At 46.9% G+C, this 20,182-nt stretch overlaps 1 protein-coding gene across 1 annotated transcript in view; it reads right to left on the bottom strand.

Moving 5' to 3' along the window:
* Positions 1 to 1,742: 1,742 nt before the first annotated feature.
* LOC146180712 (chitinase-3-like protein 1) overlaps positions 1,743 to 20,182 on the bottom strand; it is a 31,603-nt gene continuing 13,163 nt past the window's right edge. Inside the window, exons 8-11 of the mRNA XM_084577823.1 lie at positions 19,160 to 19,271; positions 13,030 to 13,191; positions 11,718 to 11,831; positions 1,743 to 1,948 (exon numbers count right to left, since the gene is read on the bottom strand). Of these exons, the coding sequence (XP_084433949.1) occupies positions 1,745 to 1,948; positions 11,718 to 11,831; positions 13,030 to 13,191; positions 19,160 to 19,271 (592 nt within the window). The 3' untranslated portion in view covers positions 1,743 to 1,744. The remainder of the gene's footprint in view (positions 1,949 to 11,717; positions 11,832 to 13,029; positions 13,192 to 19,159; positions 19,272 to 20,182) is intronic.

Here is a 20,182-nt window from a genome sequence, read left to right as displayed (position 1 = left end):
GAATCGCATGAAGATTATAATTCGGAGGTACTTTCGGGGTGCACGGAACTACGTGGAGGTCCCTGGTGTTTCATGGGCATGTCATCCGCTCTTTGAACAGTGGGTCCTCACTTCTGGCATCTGTTCGCGCCGAGTTTTCATTTATCGTTTACCTGCTCGCAGTCTTTTCGTTTTCTGTCTGGCTCTCTTTTCAGAAAGAAATCAAAATCTTGGCCGTAAACAGCAAACCTGTCTATACATGCATTGTTGCGCCTCACGGTGGTGGCTCTTTGTGGTTAGAGTGATTAACTGTTGAGTAGGGCAACCTCGGTTAGATTCCAGCCGTGGCTGCAGAGTTTCAATGGATGCGTAACGTAAGGCGCCAAAGTTTTGTTTCATGTCAGTTCGCGTTAACAAACTGCAAGCCGTAAAACTTATACAAAGCCACGGCCTCCCTTGTAGCCGATTCGTAGGTATGCCGAGTTTCTGGGCTCTAGTGTTGCTACCCTCGACTTACAAATCGTGCTGAGGATACTGATTTATGTAGAGCAAACAATTTTGACTCCATTCAGATCAATTACTATGGTAGCAAGGCATTCCCATTACATCTGGGAACACCTCTGCTTAACTCGTCTGCCCTGAGAAGCACATTGCAGATCATATGTAGCTGCATATACTGTGGCTAAATCATTGCCAAATTGGAGCCGTTCTTAAAATTCTGCTGACTGTGCGCCAGCCTATATAGTGATGTCTTACGCAAGAAACCGTAGAAATCCTGGTAACTTTCCTTTATATTATAAATATTTAATCCTGCAGTTTAGAATGTGTCCGTTTTGAAAGCGGGTAAAGCGAACTTGGCTTCTGTGGTTGAGCATTTTATTGGACTTCATTTTACAAATACACTTTTATTTCTATGTTTCTCTTTTTCTCTTCCGAATAATTCAATTAAGCACTTTTTGGTTACATGAAATTCCATACTGTTACAATAGTTATCATTAAATATAATTGCTTTTTATTTCTTGTACATCAGCGTTCTTTCCTGCGTGTTATTAGAGTGTAGCCACCAACAAACATTTAGATTGAGCGGCGTTGGCTTCGCTAGCTTAGCATGCAGGCACGATAAACACGAAGTGCTGAGGAGGATGAAAGTAAGGTGATAGAAATGAGGAGGAGAGGGAGAGGAAACAAAAGTACGAGAGTACCGTGGAAGGAAGCGGAGGATAGCGGAAGAGCAGGGTATGATGTTAGTTTCCGAAGGAGTGACAAAATGAACGAAGATAGGACGAGAGATGTGGAATTTGCAATGCTTCATCTGCGACGGCGGCTCCTTCAAAACAATTCTGCCGAACAGAGGCTTGAAATCGCTCTTTCAGGATGTGCGTCCCGTACACCTATTGTTCCAATACCACATCATATGCGCTAACAACGGAGACAATTTTCTTTTCCAAAAAGACTTTCAGGCTTCCATTCGGGTAATGTCTTCGCTACTCATCTATTGCTCCTAATACAGTGGAGAACATTATGCACAGGAATTTCAATGGACAAATTTCCGTTCCGCACTAAGTTAGACCGCTATTATACGGCATAAAAGGGGTTTGAACTACGCTGGTAGGTTTAAGATGAAAATCGAATTACTGAGACCATGTAGGTCGAGGTCAAAAGATAACACTTCTTCTTAGGAGGTACGGACGCTAGTAATAGCTTCCCGCAGTAATCCGGCAGAAAAGTCTCTGTCCTGAAAAGGTTCATCTCGCAGCGCTTGTTTTTATTCGCGACCAGAAAGGCCAGCGGTCGCCTGCCCCTCCAGTCCGTCCTGCCCTGGCGGTGAGCGGTGGTAGAGGCGCATGGCGTGCTTGACGCTCTGCACCAGCGGGAAGTGCCTCTCAGAGCACACGCCCCGGATGTCGTCCTTCTCCACCTGGACCAGCATCACGCACAGGTCCGGGTACTTGCGCAGCGCCAGCCGCACCTGCGTCACCATGCAGCAGACAAATGCCAAGATGGTCATGGGGCAAACCAAAAGTAGGGCATTATTTTGGCATAAACGCAACTGCGCTCACAAAAAAATGTGAATTTGCCGTACGTCGGGCTCGAGAACAACGTCTATACGCATCTTGAGCCCATGGCCAAAGTTTACATGGCGTTTAAAATTTGTTTTAGGTCTCAAGAATGCGGAACAGTAATTTGCGCATAAACTCACCCTAAACTACTCGCACACCTTTGCGTGATTGCTTCATATGCGAAATATCATGTGCAGCCGAACATTGTCAAGACAGTTTGAAAACGCGTTCACAATCTTAAAGATATGTAAAGAATTAAAACAATTTAATAGCCTCTAGATGCCGCTCTTACGAAGTTCTTATTGCGCTATTAAATAAACAAATTAGACGACCTGCAAAATATTTGCTGGCGTCTCTCATAGCCTGAGTCGCTTTGGGCCGTTAAACACCAAGAACCAAACCGAAATTCTTGTTCCTCCTTATGTATGCATTGGGTCTCATCTCAGAGTAAACGTTTGAGGCGCATCATGACGAAACGAATGCATGGCTTAACTTGGGCCAGATATAGTAACTAAAATAGTAATAACATTACGGATACCGGGAATCTAAGTTACACCGAAAAACGCTTCAGGCATGTCGTCGCGTAGGTGTGTCGACGCGGGGCTGGTGGCACACTACTGAACTGATGAACAGGTTTATGCGGTCTGACACTGCTGCACATATCCATGATACGAAATGCTCCGACAGCTGGTAAGGATTTCTAGAATACCAATTGGACGTTTGCCTAGAGTAGGCGCAGGAATCTTGAGTGACATGATGGTGATTGTAACATAATTTAACGTTAGCAAGTACTTTAGCCACGATGCTGGCGTCAATGGCGATCATTTCGAAGCGTGATGCCGATGATGCGACAGGACAGAGCCGAAACAAGGAAAGTGAGAACGACATAGAATTTTATTACGCTACTAAATAAAACATGTCTTGGTTGCCCATACCACTGAAAGCAGGATGTCATTCTTCATCAAGGATAACGGCTGCCTTTACTTCTTGGGAAATGAATCATGGGGACGTGCCATGGTCATCCAATATATTACACTTTTGTAGTCTGCCAGATAATAATGGACCTTTTTATTCAATTTCTGATATTTGAGTGCCGTAGGCGCAATACTTATTTCGAAATAAGTGGCTGAAGTTGATACTGCGAAGCTCTTCCCACCGATAGCGGTCGCCATGTTGAGATGCTTGGTGACGTCAAAGAGCGACACCGGCCAACGCATCGTCTGCTGCTATGCCGGTGCCGATACTGTGCTATGTTCGTGCTTGCTAACATGAATAAATGCACTCAGAATATTTTGAAAGCAGAAGACAGACTGTAGCGAAGCGTTATTTTGTTCTTGCCAAGCCATCCACTTTCGGCGCGGCCGCCGCCATCGTCCGATGGCAGCACTGACCGCCGTAAACAACGCCGCGAGGGCCATGCCTTCCGCGCGAGCCGTCCGGCGGATCCCTTGCGGCAGTGTAAGAAAACAATGTTATTTTTTTTGTAACAATAACAGGGTCTAGAAAAAAGAATTTCGAAACATATGCTTCTTGTGAGTGCCGAACCACACAGGAGAAGTTTTTGCTCACAGTCGGTGCGTTGCCCGTGTTCTTGTATGCTAGCTCTGCTGAAACCGTCGCAGAAAATAATCATTTCAATTACTACTAAACAGTGGGGATTAGAGTAAAGAACTTTCATGGCCGATTAGTCCATTTACTAAAACTTCTCGCTGATCTATAACGGAGAGCCGTCTGCTGTGGCTTCGCTGCGTAGTAATTTAGGCCTAGCGATGAATAGGGAGAAGCAGACAGCCAGGGCGCTGTCGTCCTTCGCGATCGCGGGAGTCGTTGCTGTAGGCTTGCGACATACTGTGAGCCTAATGAGCTTGTGGTGGTGGTAAAATATTTATTGTGAGAACCAGGGTACATTACAAGGATTGAGGTGGTTCCTGATCCCGACTGGTGTATGTCAGGCCGTTCCTGGCAGTGACCGCTTCAGCCCAGACAACCAGCATCTTTTGCGTTGCTGGGTCCGATCTGGAGACCGCGATCTCCCAACCCTCTTGGTCCGGAGACCCCAATGGGGCAGTGGCTTGAAATTTTCGCATAAAAACATTATGTGATTGAAGGTGGCTCTAGGTGCGCCACATATAGAGCATGTGGGGTCATTCCGGCCTAGGTATAGGGCAACCAAGTTGGAGAGGGAAATATTTTGTCTTGTAGCTGTCGCCAGATTATTTGATAGGGTTTTCAGAGAGAGGTGTGAAGAGGGGGATATAAGAGTTGGTGTTCTCGGTAGTGAAGTGTTATGTCATGATAGGTGAGCAGTCTGTCGCGCATTCTTCCCCCCAGTCTTCAGTATGCCCCGCTCGGTTGACTTGCGTTCAAGCAGTTGAGTGGGCTGCCTCTTTAGCGGGGTTGCCTGCATGACCTATTACCCAGACGATGTGAATGGGCCGGGGAGCTGTGGAGCCAGAAGGTAAGGTTTGATGGGCGACTGGGTGTATTTTCCTTCTTGAAAAATTTTGAATGGCTGGTTTGGAATCGCTGAAAATAAGTGTGGCAGTGGAAGAAGAGATGGCCAGCGTTATGGCTGCCTCTTCGGCTTCTGTCGACGTTTTTTATTTGACAGAGGCAAAAAGTGTGTGATTGAAGTTATAAGAAATCACAATGATGACATATGCCGTGGGGTAATTGTATTCTACCGCATCTACGTAGGCCGCTTCGGTGTCAGTCGCGTGTGCTTTGTGTAACGTCTTGGCTCGAGCTTCTCGTCGTGCATTGTGGTGAGCAGGGTGCATAATTTTAGGTTGGGGTTGTGCGCTAAGGTTGTCCCGGATGTGTTGAGGGTCTAGGTGGATGTTTTCAGTGGGTGAACCAATTGGTTGGAGTTTCTGCGCGGCGAGGATAAACCTGCCAGTCTTTGTGGGGGAAACTCTGTTGATCTGGGCAGTACGATGAGCTTCCACTAGTTCTTGGATTGTGTTGTGTACTCCCATGTTTAAGAGGAATATGGTAAGAGCATGTTTTAAGAGGTAAAGTGCGGTTTTGTATGCCTGACGGATGATGAGTTAGCCCACTTTCTCTGTTTCTGCCTTTGTAAGAGAGATACGGGAGTGCATAGACCATTTGGCTGATGACGAATGCCTGTACAAGGTGCCGGAGATCGTGCTCTCGCATGCCTCAGTGCCTATGCGCTATTCGTTCGATGAGTGATAATTTAATGGGTGGTGATAGTCAGTTTCAAGAAAGTTTCTGTGTGGAGTTAATTGTTTTGCTAGAACATTCCCGGAACTTGAAGTTTGCTAACCTCGGGTACTTGGAGCCCATCTACGGTGTTGTGCATGAAACCATGTTTTTGCTTGGTAAGGTGGTGGTTTAGGTGGAGCAACCGCAGTTCGGATTTGGTGTGGGAGCACGCTAGGCCGATGGATGCTGCGTGCGTTGCCACTACGTCCGCTCCTGCTTGGAGTGTGGTTGCCCACAGGGTAATATCATCCGCATAGAGGGTGTGATAGATGTTTGGAATTTGTGTTAGTTTGTGAGCAATCGGGATGAAGGTCATATTAAATAGTAGGGAGGAGAGGACTGAACCCTGCGGTGTTCCGGTGGGGGATTCTATAGGACCGAGTTTGAGTTCCGCATTGTGGTCGCGGAGAAAGGCTACAATATATGAGTGGGTGCGTTCTCCTACCCCTAGGGTAGAGAGGGCGTAAAGGATTGAGTCATGTTGTATATTATCAAATGCTTTGGTGAGCCAGTAAGGCTCTCGTGCGGTTTCGATGCTGCGGATGTACAATTTCTTCGGAAATTTGAAGCATGATGTCTTGTGTGGATAAGTGGCTTCTGAATCCCAGCATCATGTGTGGAAAGAGATTACGAGTATGCATGTGGCTGTGTAATCTGTTAAGGATTACATGCTCGAAAAGTTTGTCCATGCATAATGTGAGAGAGATTGGTCGGAGGTGGGTTATGTAACTTTCCGGAGATTGGTTTGTAGCTTGCTGTCACAGAATAGGCGGCATTTATACACAAGCGGAATTGTTGTTATGTAAACCCCATATGTTCACGGGACCTGTTATGTGACCATCGGTCGGGCGCGCAAGAACGCGTACGTGCACGTTGCCTCGGAACAGTATAGCTTTCCCTGTGTTAGCTACAACTCTCTCCGTGCTCCAGCAGATGCGACGTGCTGCCTGTGTCGTACGTTCTCGACACAGTCACCCTTATTACATCTAAAGTATAGAGCGTCCTTTGCATATCCGTATATTTGTTTTTCCCTGACAATGTGACCCCCAGAAGAACCGAAGTTGGGGGGTACGTGACTGTTGTTTTTGTTGTTTGTTATGTTTTTCAAACCTAAGATGGCGGCCATGGAGTGCTAAAGTGTGGTGCGTATACGTGCGCCTTCCTCTGTGAGTGAACTACTTTGTGCGCTCTGTTTGTGTTTTGTTTCGGACTCCGACCCTGCGCACAAGGCATCGTCGACAAGGATTTAAAAAGGAGCCGCCGAGGCCCCAAAGTCATACCGCCCAGTTCGCTCCAGAAGAAGGAAACCCGAGCTGCCACGTACTCCCGGGGGGTACCCGAGCGCCGCCGCCGGCACCGCATCCTCAGATCGCGAGCTGCACCGGCAGGATCGTCACCTTCGAGTGCCGCCCGTCAGCGCCGACCCAGTGATAGACTGCCGCCGCGTTCCCCTGTCAACTGTATGTTCGAAACTGCTCTGAACTATCTTTCCCTTACTGTTACTTGAATTGCTATTTCCATCCCGGAAAAGCATGAACCTGTATACTTAATTTGAAGTATTTTTTTAGATTGTTTCTTCACTCATGTCGTTGCCTTTTAGGATGTTAATTGCTGCCTTCTAAAATGTTTTGTTGGTTGGTTTGTTGGTTTGTGGGGTTTAACGTCCCAAAGCGACTAAGGCTATGAGAGACGCCGTAGTGGAGGACTCCGAAATTTCGACCACCTGGGGTTCTTTAACGTGCACTGACATTGCACAGCCCACGGACGCCACTCCGTTTCGCTTTCATCGAAACGCAGCCACCTGAGGTCGGGTTCGAACCCGGGTACTCCGGCACAGTAGTCGAGCGTCTTACCACTGCACCACCCCGGCGTCCTCGTTCTGAGCCTATAAACCTTCTCTTGTTGTTTCAAGTCAACGCTTCTTTGTCTCATTCTCCACGTTTGCTTACTGGCTACGCCTGGCATCGGACGACCACACCCCTCTTATGTCATGTCTCAGTGATGACCTCCGGTGATTACCAAGCGCGTGACACTTGAACTTAAACAAAATGAGTAATTAATTGGAGAAGGTATTTACTTTTGCATACCAAGTCTTTCACGGGGTCAATTTTAGTGTAGTTTCCAAAAATAATATATTACTAATTTGCAGTTTATAACCAACAAACACAAAAACAATTTCTCATATGCTTTACTCTGTTTTCAGGAGAGTTGACATTCTTCATACTCGCGTATAGGGTTTATTGACATTGGCTCCAAAAAGCACGCACTTCATCATCAGTTCGGCACTAAACTTTCCACGCCTACACACGAACAGTCAGATTTCCCGTGCAGTGAGAATTACTTTACAGTAATGGCACAGCGGGAAACGTTCGGAGCTTTGCAGGCGTTGTCTAGCCAGGGCCAGGGTACACTAATTCGTCATTGCGACACTGACACGCGCAAGCTGCTGAAGACGTGGACAAAAAAATATAGGGCAGATTTCACTCACGTGTAAGACTGATGACAGCGATCTTGTTTGTATTTGGCCGACTCAGTTATCTATGGTTATACTTCGATACACGTGATTTCTACCTGTTGTCGATAGCTCCTCCTCCTCCCAAAATCAATGAACACTCAGTCATCAGTGAGTAAAAGTGTTTATTTTTGTACCATCATTCATTCGTATTGAAGTTGGCCATGGACATTTACAACCGCTTCAGCCATGCCCCCCCCCCCTTCCCCCCACCCCATAAAGCCTGTGAGTTGCGACACCGCGCGCAAGACTGCAGTGGCGATGGGCGGAACCATCAAGCACGCCACCGTCAAGCTCTGTTGAAACAAGTCGAACGACAGTGAGCTTAAGACGGAGAGTTCAACGCCTTCATTCTTCAAGAAAGTAAAGTGCGTCATCGTGGACGAAATCAGCATAACATCACGCAGATCAGCTCGACGCCATTGACCTTTTATTATACCACTCGATTACGTCATGTCCCCAGGGGCGTCTTCGGTTGCATTAGCTGTCGTCTGCTCGGAAGGGAGCATCAAGCATCCGTGGGTGACGTCACTACTGCGACCACATGCGGCTGTGCATGATCGCCGGAAACCTCACCGGCTTAAACAGCATCGGTTTAAAAAAATGGCAATGGCTTAACTCTGTTATAGTTAGCGAGAAGAGCGGAAGCTCTAGTTAAGCGAAGTTACACACTGTGTTTCCTAGTTATGTGCCGAGCCGTTCACTTGCTAGGCCCGGCCTCTATGGCCACAGGGAGCGACTTCTTAAGTAGCTGCGGCGCTTATATTGTGCATGGGCGGAGGGGCGACGACTGCAAAAGAGCAACTGCGGCGGCGCATCACGGTGCTTAGTGACAGGATCAAGGCAGTGGTGGAGCCCGGCGTGGCTGTGGAGGGGCTCATGGTAAAACATCAGGTCTTCCTTCTGGATTAGAGTTTAAAATACATCTTTCCTGTCGTTCAAATTTGCAGCTCGAAGAATAAGTTCTTTAATCTTTAAAAAATTACTAGACTGCGCTTAAGTCTGTTTAGGAGTGGAAATGGCGAAAGCTACTTTGTAGGACTTTTTCCTAACTGCATCGCTATTGTAAGTTTCGTCATCACTATCCCTACAATCATTGTTGTAACTAAATCCATCCTTATTTTTATCACTAATACCATCAGTATCATTATAACTATGCAGCATCATTATCACTAACTGCATCGTCATTGGGAGCGCTATCATCTCCATGTAAGACAAGGAGAATTACGATCGGTTTCTCTCTGCTGGTGATAGGAACGATAGTGTCTCGATTCATGGTGGAGCCATTTTTAAAGACTGTCGTCTTCGAATAACCCTCATAGTGCCACTGCTGCGCTACGGCGATTCTAGGCCCGAGAGCATAGTGCAGCTCTAACCGAGTGCAAAACCACATCAAAAATAAAAGACAGGTATTCACATGCCCTAATTTCCTGATAAAATAAATTGCGGCGAAACAAAGACACTAACAAGAAAGAAACATCAATGTTAGTGTCTTAGTTGCACCGCTGCTATTTTATCATGAACTAACTCGCCTCTCAGGCCGTTATTCTTGATTTCCTGCAATCCGCGTTTTTTATTCTGAGCTACTGAACAATTTTCTGTACTTGGAACATTCTGAGCAGTAAATCCCTCATTTATTCTAGAGGGCAGCTTTTTTCTATAGCATAGAACCTGTCACAATCTTGGAAACTAACCTGAAACTAATCTGAAGAAACGCTGATCTGCTGAAAGTCATACTGTCCGATCAGCAAGAGCTGATCCCGAAGGCCCGCAGGACGGCAGAAGTTATCGCAATCCTTGACTGTGAGTGCCGCCTACGCCTTCCGATCCCCCAGCAACTCTTAATTATATAAAATGCTTTCACTAGCCCCATCTAACTTGGCCGTGGTGAGGCGAAGACCAATAAGTAAAAATTTTAGGTATGATCGGCTTTACTCCACTATAAGTATTCCCCAAGGTGGTCCATATTTGTAAAAGGGGAGTCCTTACTCATTAGCATTCATCGAGACGTAGCCGCAAGGCTACAAAGAACAGTACACAACCCTGAAATAAATGTCGTAAATGACGGAGAGTTAGTCCCAGCAGGGGATTCGAACCTGGCACGGGTGCCTGCGAGGAGCAGTTGCTGTATCATATTTTTCCCTGCAAGTGCGAAGCTTCCGTCATTATGGCTATGGTCGGATGCACACTTCACTTTCGGCGCTTTTAAGACATTTCATTAACTCATTGGTGACTCGAATAGTTAGTACTAAATGGTCAATGGGGCTAACATGAGCGAGCCGTCGCAGTTAGACCGCTTTTCAGATCGATGAACCGTTTAAGCCGCCGCGCCAGGTTCAAGGCATGGAATGGAAAAAATCTTCAATTCCCAAGTTTCTGCTGCATATAGAGATCCTATTTTGCATTCATATGAATGTTCTTGTGTGGCTCCTTATAAATCGTTAGTCGCCTAATTTAAATTCATTAAATTATGGTGATAGATAGGAAGAATCTGCTCAGAGGGCTCCATGCTTATGCTTCTAAGATAAGTAGATCTTGCGTGAGAAACAGTCATGGTGATATGAAGCAGCCACATGGTCGGAGCCAACTTTAAACTACAATACTGACACAAGGTCAGGATTGCGAATGATAGGCATTAGCTCCTCTTGTGGAATAATAAATGTTGTATAAGACTTTTAATCTGGCAACAACTTACAGGCAGAACATGTCAATGGTTTGCGCGAGTAGTCGACGCTGTTATTTTCATTAAATGCCAAGGTGGTTTAGGTGACAATGTAAGGAAGGTATTGGAACACGGCTGCTGAGCTGCCGGCTAGTGAAATGAGCATGCAGTGGGTTAGGTTCGCATAGGATAGTTCGAATAGGAGTGTTTGGAACTATATTGATAGATGAAAGGGCAGGAGGAGGCAATCAGCGCACACATTTGGGTGTGCCGAAGCAAGCCTCCGGTACTGTGACTGACGGATAAGGGGTAAGTAAAGGCGTTTATCAAGCCGAAGTTGGATCGTGGCCTCCTAAACCGTGCGCTGAAGGAAACTGAGAGGGCTTCAGCTAGTAGATAAACAGTGTGCGGTTAAGAGTCCCGCGGGCGAGTAGATAAGGACCAACACAGTGCCGTCGCTCCCTGAATGCCCAAGAACGCTCAAAGAGCCGCGAGAGGTGCTCCGTGGCCGCATGACGACGAGCGACATTGAGTTGTTGGGACATACTGGAACCAAGGGGCGAGGAGAAGATTGGTTTGATCGGATATGGGTGGAAAGAGCTACGAGCGGAGGCTAGAATGAAATGAATGCCAGCCTGAGCTAGTATCCGCTTACCTTAGCTAGAAAATGAAGGCCGGGTAAGCTCTGAGTCGCGAGAAAGTTTCAGTTAACAGAAGAAATCCAGAAAGAAAGAGGCCCATGCAAATTAGCATAGCGGTAGAGGCCGAGAAAAGGAGTTTTAGAACAGCCTTGTAGATGCCCACGATGGCGGTCTGAATGTGTTCAGTTGAGTGTGCGTGAATTACATGTGTGTCACAAGGCAAGGCAACTTGCATCGATTGAGTGGGCAACTGCTTAAACATAAGCGTCGTGGGGATACGAGTGCTTTCTGGCCAAATGGCGAAAGAAGAGGCTTACCCAGTTACAGGTGGCAAGAGCTCAGTGGAGGGCTTGTCTTCATGCGAACATTCTTATTAACTTAATGGTATCCTCCTCCATATCCTTCCCTAAATCAACGCTTCGGCGCTCGCGGTTGGCTGCCAACACCGTATACCATCTTGATGAAAACCGTCAAAGAACCACGGAGATCAGCAGTCTCTCAAATATGCCGTTTTGTCGCAGATCTCTACTTTTCTCATGATGTCTCCACTTTCAATGGAAGCAACGGCTTCATTGTAATTCATCAATATTAATAAGATGATGACGCAGATCAGAGTGAGTGAGAGAGTCGCTAACCTTTGCCGCGATGGTCTTCTCGGTGTCGTAGCCTACCCATGTGCTGCCACTACGCGCGTAGTAGCCGATGGCGGGCTCGATGTACTTCACCTCGTTCCAGTGCCTCTTGCAAATCTGAAAGCAAGAGGTCGAAGAGGCGATGGAACAGACTCGGCGCGGCAAGTTTTTAGACCTGCCAAGTATCCACCTATTTCTTTTAAAGCAATAGTCGAGCAACCGTTGGCTAAATAAAACCACAAAAACTCGTGGCACAGGGAACAGGGGCGCGTAAGCTTAGCCTTAAGGGTATGCGACCTGACAACTTTAATGGCTCTCGTCTGCGGCAGCACTCGTTCGTCCTCTTTCAAGCAGCGCATGCACTGTGACTCTGATGCTTCAAACATACTTATTACCACAGAGCCATAAGCTACCACATTCTGAAAAAACAAAAAACCTGCCACAGATATAAAGAACGTCTCTTCGTGGCCTAAGGGCAGTGTGTCTGGCCGGGGATCTAATGGTACTTGAGATCTCGATCTCACTGTCTCCCTTCCTGCTCAAAGAGGCGTCTCGAGTGTTTGCTCTTGTTAACTCGGTCATCTTAAGCGGACTCATGACGTAACGCTATTCGCGGATCAGTAAGTGCTTGGCCATGTAGCCTGTCGACTATAACCTACCCAGAGGCATATTCGTAATTTTTCGCTCAGAACTTTGACCACCACAAAGACAGGTATTCCGAAGAACGTAAAGCTGATAACAGTATGTTCCTGAAATGGGATTCTCATCAGGCTGAAGCAGACACTTTGGGTGAAATATAGCAATAGCGATAAACGCTCCATCGTCAAGAAAATGCAGCGTAGGCGTTGGCAGGCGCTACCAACGTTGTGGTCTCCTTATATATGGCAACAGAACCTTCCTGAAACCTTGGATTGCGAGGTAGAAATGCTAGACTGCTATATAAGCAGGCGTGTTCGTGTAAATTGGGTTCAAGCGGGGCTGCATATCTCTGTTGGTTGGTCTTGCTCTTATAGTGGAAAATTACGACCGCATGCTAACTAGGACGTGTGAGATATATATTTAGGCGATTATCTAAGTGTATGTGCGCGAACGAAGATCCGTCAGGTGAGCAGGAAGAGAAAGCCAAAGCTACTAATTCTCTCGCGTCACACCCTCAAAAAGAGAGTTAAGTGAACAGGTTATTTACCTGTGGTTGGTGGTTTCTCTCACTCATAACTAAAACAATGATTGCTGCTACTTCCATTAATAGCTTGTGCAGGGGCGCTTTGGCGCCTGAATGCACTTCTGATACAAAGAAGGCCATGTGTGCACTTGCCTCCCCGTACGAGGTGTCCCTTATGTGCTTCGCCGCCGCCCCGAGTCCATGCTGTGCGACATCCCGCAGTTCGAACTGGTTTCCACCCAGAGTGAGCGTGAAGCACAGGTGGGACTTGGGGGACCGGGCTGCTAGCTGGGCTAGCTTGTTGATCTCATGACTCTGCATGTGTCCAGGAAGAAGCAAGCGATGAAAGAATTAAGACGATGACCGATACAGAAATATCAGATGTCGAAAAGACGCCATCACAAACTTCGCCCTGTGCGCAATTTCCCCTCATGGACGGGTCTTTTCGGCTGGTTTTTCTGTTATCATACGCCAAGTGTCCGAAATACTACGTTTCATCTGTACAATGGTTGAAAGGAGAAAGCAGGAGCAACACTACTTAGTTCTCGGTGTACACCTGTGTTCTGAACATTGTCTTCTCGGTCCTATATCATCTTTTATTACTGTTGAAAAATAATTCAAGTGCACCTAGTGTACCAAACTTTTTTAGCGACTATGAGAGACATCGTAGCAAAAAGCTAGAGGTAAACTGACATCTAGTGGCTGTCTTCCTGCGGCCTGATACGTAAGATCACTAAAGCGATCGAACAACTGAGGTGGAACGGATGTTGTATCACAGGTGACATCAAGCCTAAGTAGAAAAGGAAGCCCTGCAAATGGCTTCGAGCCCGATGCATTCGACAGATATTATGCCTCTCGTAAGAGTTTATGCGCTAAAATTACAAGCAGGCACTACCGAAATAGGGTTGAAATCAGCGAGGAACTTCGGCATGTGTTATGACACAATGCTTTAGAGAAGTGTAAAGCCGTAACATCAACCCCGATTTCTCGCAAGCCTACGAAATTGGTTTACATGCGAGCCCATTTGCGCCTGCGCTGTTTGCATCTACGGCGATGATATAGTAGTGTACGGCTAGAAAATGCAATGTTGAGACATCCTATTTGCTTTTTAGTGCGAATTAATCCGGACAAGTTACCAAATAACCTCCACGAGATATTCCTCGTATGTCATGTGGAGAAACTGTTACCATGATAACTGCTCACGAAGGCGGGCGTCTGAAGGTAGCCTCATGCTCCTACGCTCCGGTGTCAAGTGGCGATGGTAGGTGACAGGTATTCGGCGAACACTGTTATAACCAAGCGCCTCATTGGCTGACATCGGTCTTCGAACTTTTGCGTCACTTTGAAAGAGGCGGTCACGTAGAAGAGGATAACAGAGCCATCCTGGTCTTTAAAGATAAGATGCAAGCAATCGCAACAATAATGAATTTAGTAGGGCATACAAGCATGAATTAAGCCTTGCGAATAAACATCAGTTACATGCGCGCTTTACAGTGAAAAGACGACTGCACACATCGGCTCGTATAGGATTGGCTAAAAACTTGCTGTTAAGCTGGCTTTGTAGACTTGCAAACAATTTTAAAAGCGAAAGCTTTTACTTATCGCTATGTAAATTCTTTGCCGTGCGCGTGTTTGACCTTCAACCGAGGGGTAACCACGTGGATACTATGACTAGACTCAACCACCGCCGCCGAAACAGACATCGCGCTCGTTTCTGCCTAGTCATACAACAAACATGACGCCACTCAAACGTAGCTGCGCTGGAGTCATGGAGCTCGCTCTGTCTATATAGCCTCCGGTGCTGCTGCTGCAAAAAAGGGAACCCAAGGGTCGCAGCATGACGCTGCAGGCGCCAGTGAACAGCAACATCTCCGACCGGCTCCGCGTAACCTATCGGACAGGCCGACGTGCACTCCTACTGACTTGCGTGCGTCTGCCCAGTCTACACGTGACAGAAACTGGTTCCGCGTGCGCTTTCTAGCTTGCTTGTGCTGTACGTGAGGCCGCTGTGAAACATTTTCTTGGTGTGCGCTCATGTGGGTTAGAGAATAGGCATTTTGCGCCTATCTCGTCAGTCATTTTATTTTTTCGTCAGGGAACAATCACGTCGTATACGATATGAAAATTAAATGGATACTCTAAACAAATCTGCGGCACGAATGCATTTCGCTTTTTTGTGTCGTCATACTGTGCATGCTTAGTTCGCCGTTGCTTGTCTCCTCCGTGTTCGTGTACTGGTTGAATGTGTTTTATTACAGTTTGCTTTTTTCTTTCCGTAGTGATCTACTCGCTTTGGCTCCAGGCCCTGACCTAACGTCCCTGATTAGCTCTTCCCATATTCTGAAGTAAAATAAATGCGAGAACGTATTTTGCTGATGTCGTTGCACGTTAATGAACACGGGTAGCTGAAATTTGAAAATGACGTTTCTAGCGTTTGTCCAATTCGAGAAAGTGGTGGTGAGTTGCACGTCCGCTGCTTTAAGAAAACTCGACGTACGCGATCGCCCGAGTTCGTGCTGTATGAAAAACTAAGGACACGGCGTCATTATTCAATAGCGTCCGCAATAAAACGCCCCAGTTGTTCTCGTGGGAAGGCTTGAACCAGATTGCCTGCCAGATTGCCTGCCTTAGACTGCCTGAGAGTTGTGCCGCCTGAACCATCCAAGACATGGTGCCGCGTGTCCATGAGTGTCAGTAAACAATGTGCGCATTTTTGTTTTCGCGGAGTTGGCTGCGCTAGTTAACTAACCGACCACTGGGCACAGCTGTGTTTCTCGAACCATATGCAAAGGCGCCCGCTTGTGCGCTCCTTTAAAAGGGCGCCTCGTCTCCTCCTGGGAATTCCTGCGCAACAATTAAATAGCAGGAGCGATGCGATGTGACCAATCTTGAACAATACCCGTACTTATTTACGAGCCCGTTATCACAGTTCCCGGGATCGCATCTTGCTGGAAGAGGAGCAATGCGCCGAGCACGCCTCTGTTGGGCTATTTAAATAAGGCTGCGCATAGCCCTAAACAGAAGAGATTACAGTGATTAGGTATTATATATTAGGAGTAAATTCTTCACCCAGGGACAGGTGCACAGGGAACAACTTTAAAAACGCTGAAAGGTCTCCGTGTCTGTGCTTATCATAAACCTGTTAACTTCTTTCTGAATTACGGTCCTTCGCTGCTTGCGCGACCGCCGCGCTATGACCGAGTGCCTGAAGCCGACGCCTTACTCAACACCTGGCTGCCCTGTAATCTTAGCCTGTGCATGCTGCCTTAATTTGTAGTTGTGGTTAGCATATTTACCATATGGGATACTCTAACAAATTCGAAGGCCTCCAAAACAGTTTTCCCCGCCAACTACAGTCGTTTTTGGATAGTTAATCTCAAGAACTACTACCAGGACATCGCTTCCGTACGCTTAATGCGGCACCACTTTTGCGCGGTCACATCGAAAGGTTGTAGATTCCAGAGCTGCGCCCGGCAGAACTTTGCATCAAATGCCCCTGCCAGTTTCGCCTTTGAAGTTGCACGCGCTGCCGGTTTACAGGTGCGCAGTATGTGCAAACCAATAGTGGTTAAAGGGCCGCCGCCACGCTCTCCCGTATTGCTGCAAGCAATGTATCATTCCAGTTGCTTCCCAGTTACAGCCCTACTGCATTTATATTTTACTTGCATATACAATCGTGGTAGCTGCCTCGAGTTTCACTGCACAACCAGTAGACGAATGCGTCATCTGAGGAAAGCAGCACGCAAGGAAAGCGCGATGCATCCCCGCTTTTAGGCAGCTGCGATGCCGTTTAAAGCATCAGAGCACTGCCCACCGAAGAATATAATCAACACGCGGCGCTGCCGCCGGGTGTCTGCTTCACGCGCCGCGGTCGAGAGCAGAGGAGAGCAACGAGCGCGCGCAGCCTCTGATGCACGGTCACGAGCGCTGCTGAATTTCGCCGCCAGGGGTGGAGCGCATGGTGTAATAGCGCAGGAGCACAGCCCTGGCCAAGACTACCTAGATTACAAGTCCTGTACAAGCTAATGTGACGTCATCGTAGTGAGATCATACTGAAGGTCGGCTTCACCCTACGCGGTTGCGTTTTTTTTTATTCAACGCTGTTCTGGAGCTACCTCTTGAAAATTTAGTGCTAGCGTTGAAAAGGGTTACATTGGTGTTACCTTTGTTATCAAATATTGCCAGTCTTTTAAAGTGTATGAGAAGTTTGACACAACCCACCTGGAATCTATTTCAATGGCAGAAATGAAGTTGGGAGGAGATTTTCACCTTCATTCAGAGTTACTTGAATAAACATTAAGACAGGCACAAAATTCACCTGAGAGCACATTTACTGTTAGATGGATAGATAAAGATAAAAATGGTAGGTGGAGATATTACTCAGAACGGCGACCTTGACGACACTTGATGTAGCTTGTCGTGAATACGAGGTTACTTTCACGGAAGTGCTAGACACAAAGTTGAAATGTAAATATAAAAAAGGTTGGTTGGTTTGTGGGGTTTAACGTCCCAAAGCAACTCAGGCTATGAGAGACGCCGTAGTGGAGGACTCCGGAAATTTCGACCACCTGGGGTTCTTTAACGTGCACTGATAACGCACAGCACACGGGCGCCTTGCTTTTCGCCTCCATCGAAAAGCTGCCGCCGAGGCCGGGATTCGATCCCGCGTCCTTGGGAACAGTAGTCGAGCGCCGTAAAAAAAAAAAAAAAAAAAAAAAAAAAAAAAGGCTGCTTAAGCTGGGATCAGTGATTGCCATGAGTATATTAACGTAGCGAGCAGCTAGCTCGGCTTAAAACCGGTAATTTACTATGGCAAGTACGATCACGTGGCCACTAACGAAATAAAATTGTTTCCATAAGAAAATAATTTAGGCAGCAAAACAATTTTGTTCCGCACTGAAAACAGAGCGAATGCTACTCGATTATTAGTAGCTGTGCCGTCCAAATTGCGTGCTCGATATGGGCACGCCTGCGCTTTAATATCCTATGCTAAATCCCTGCCGGGGTGGCGCAGTGATTAGGGTGCTTGACTACTGTTCCCGAGGAAGTGGGATCGAATCCCGGCCTCCGTTAGAGCGACAGTTTAGCGCACAACAACACCCAGACATTGTAGATGCCTCGCTCGCAAGCACCTATGCAGCACGGATTAGGAACACAGCAAACACAGGCTGAAAACACGTACACTCAGGCCGAGTCGTTCCAGATCGCCTTGCTTGCGTACGCTTGCGCTTCGAGCCGCCGATCTATCCCCAGATCTGACTGTAGTGACGTAGGGCTAGTGGAAAGGGTATGGAGGAAGGAAAGGGGGACTTGCTCTGGCCTTCTCTTAGTCTAGATGGTGTTGCCCTGGTCACGGTGCAAGATAAATATTCTTACACCATGGCTTTGGCCAAAGCTAGCATGCTCGCGCATGGGTTTTGCCAGACGCTTATAAAAAAATCTTAGACGTAATATTTTTTCCAGAAAAAAAGTCCAGTGGAAGCCTCTTCCCTGTCCAGTTACAACGAATCGCTTTGTTTGCAGTCAAACGCAGTGAACTGGAAGAACGGCGGTTAGCCGACTGCATCGTGGCGGACTGAGGCCTTAGAAGCTTGTGTTCTTGCCGCCAGGCAGAGCTGGCACGCGGAACCCAGGGTCCTGGGCTCCGACAGCACACTCAGTACGCTGCTTGACGACAATCAGTGCCGCAAAGACGGACGGAAGAACCGACGGAAAGGGGGGAGGGGGACGATGGCAGAGGGTGGGAAGTGCGGGTACAGCAGTGTGCGTGACCCGTACTGCGTGCTCACCTTGTGTTTCCGCTTTGTTCGTATCTTTATGTGTGTTTGTTAACGGCTTAGCACATTCGTGTGACGCACTCGGTGCTCAAATGTAAAGCACCTCGTGAGCACCTACTCACCATTGCCACCTTCAGTTTAAAAAAAAAAAGGGAATCTGGAAATAGGGTTAACATTGAGCGCCGGGCCATAAGTAGGAAACTCACGCGGTACTACAAGCCGAGCTGTCTCAGGGCCTGTACTGCCGTCCGAGAGAGTGCCTTCAACCAAAGTTATCACAGCGGTTTCAATATTTGAAGTTTTTTTTAGCATCGAGTATCTTCAAACTACACGATACTTTAAAAATATATTTTCGATACCGATACTCCGATACTTTCATTTTCAACATACGATACCTAATTCCGATACACAAAATGTATCTAAAGATAGATTTAGTGGCAGCAGTTTAAACTACTGAGCTTAAGGGCATTGATTTATATACTGCAGAAAAGTAGTGGTGCACCTACCAGAAACTGTGCGGAGGTGCTATTGTCGTACTCTTTGTACGGGTTGGTGAGCGTGGTGCGCTCATCCGTGTGTCTCACGTAGCTCGTCTTGAAGCTCGCAAAGTCCACCAACCTGCACGCAAGCAATGCACGATATTGCTAGCAACATCCTATTTATGCGTTCTTTGCATGAACCCGCTTGACATAGAAACTTCCAGATCGAAACTTTGCTTTTATATTGAAAACAGTAGTTGCCACAATAGATCCAGCAAAAATGAGCAGAAAATGACAATCGAACAAAAATTAACGTTAGAAAATAACGACAAATCAGCGGGAAATCCTAAAAGGAAAGAATAACCGCGCAACAAAAAGGCATTCAGAAATAGGCACAAATAGACGCACAGGACCGGCGCTGACACTCCAACTTCTTTCTCGAAACACCACCACATACAAACTGCTTGAACAACCAAATGCTTCCGCAGAGTCAGCAACATATGCATAGCAGTTTAGGCCTACCCTACCTTGCCAAAATTCAAAGGTCAACTGACTATGTTGCTGACTATGTGGGAGCATTTGGCTGTTCGAGAAGAAGTTTGTATGTGGTGGTGTTTCCAGAAAGAAGTTGCAGTGTCAGTGCCTGTCCTGTGCGTCTATTTTGCCTATTTGGGAGTGTCTTTTTGTTGCGCTGTTACTCTTTCCTTTTATGCACAATGCACCAACTAGCCCAGCAATCAGTTTTAATTGGAAAATTCTAATTTTTCTGCCCTGGTCTTCCGCACACTAGACAGCTTCTGATTACGTGTCAGAAAATAGGTTCCCTCTCACTCCTTGCCTATTCTGTACTTCCAGCCACAGTGTGACCCAAGCTGTATAGGATGCAGTATAGAAGCGGAAAAGTTCAATTCTTAGTTTTTCGCCATAAGACATGACAAGCTGAGTAATAGCGCATCAAAAAAAAAAGTTAAGTAATGCTTTTTTTTTCGCATTAGCGTATATTTATTGCGTACTGCATATGAGATACCAAGAAATACAGAATTCATTGTA

This window comes from Amblyomma maculatum, chromosome 8 (genome assembly GCF_055883805.1).
Source record: "Amblyomma maculatum isolate TAMU_Amacu chromosome 8, ASM5588380v1, whole genome shotgun sequence".
NCBI classification, from domain to species: domain Eukaryota; kingdom Metazoa; phylum Arthropoda; class Arachnida; order Ixodida; family Ixodidae; genus Amblyomma; species Amblyomma maculatum.
Note: the sequence above shows the minus strand (reverse complement) of the source record. Positions and strands in the feature narration are given on the sequence as shown.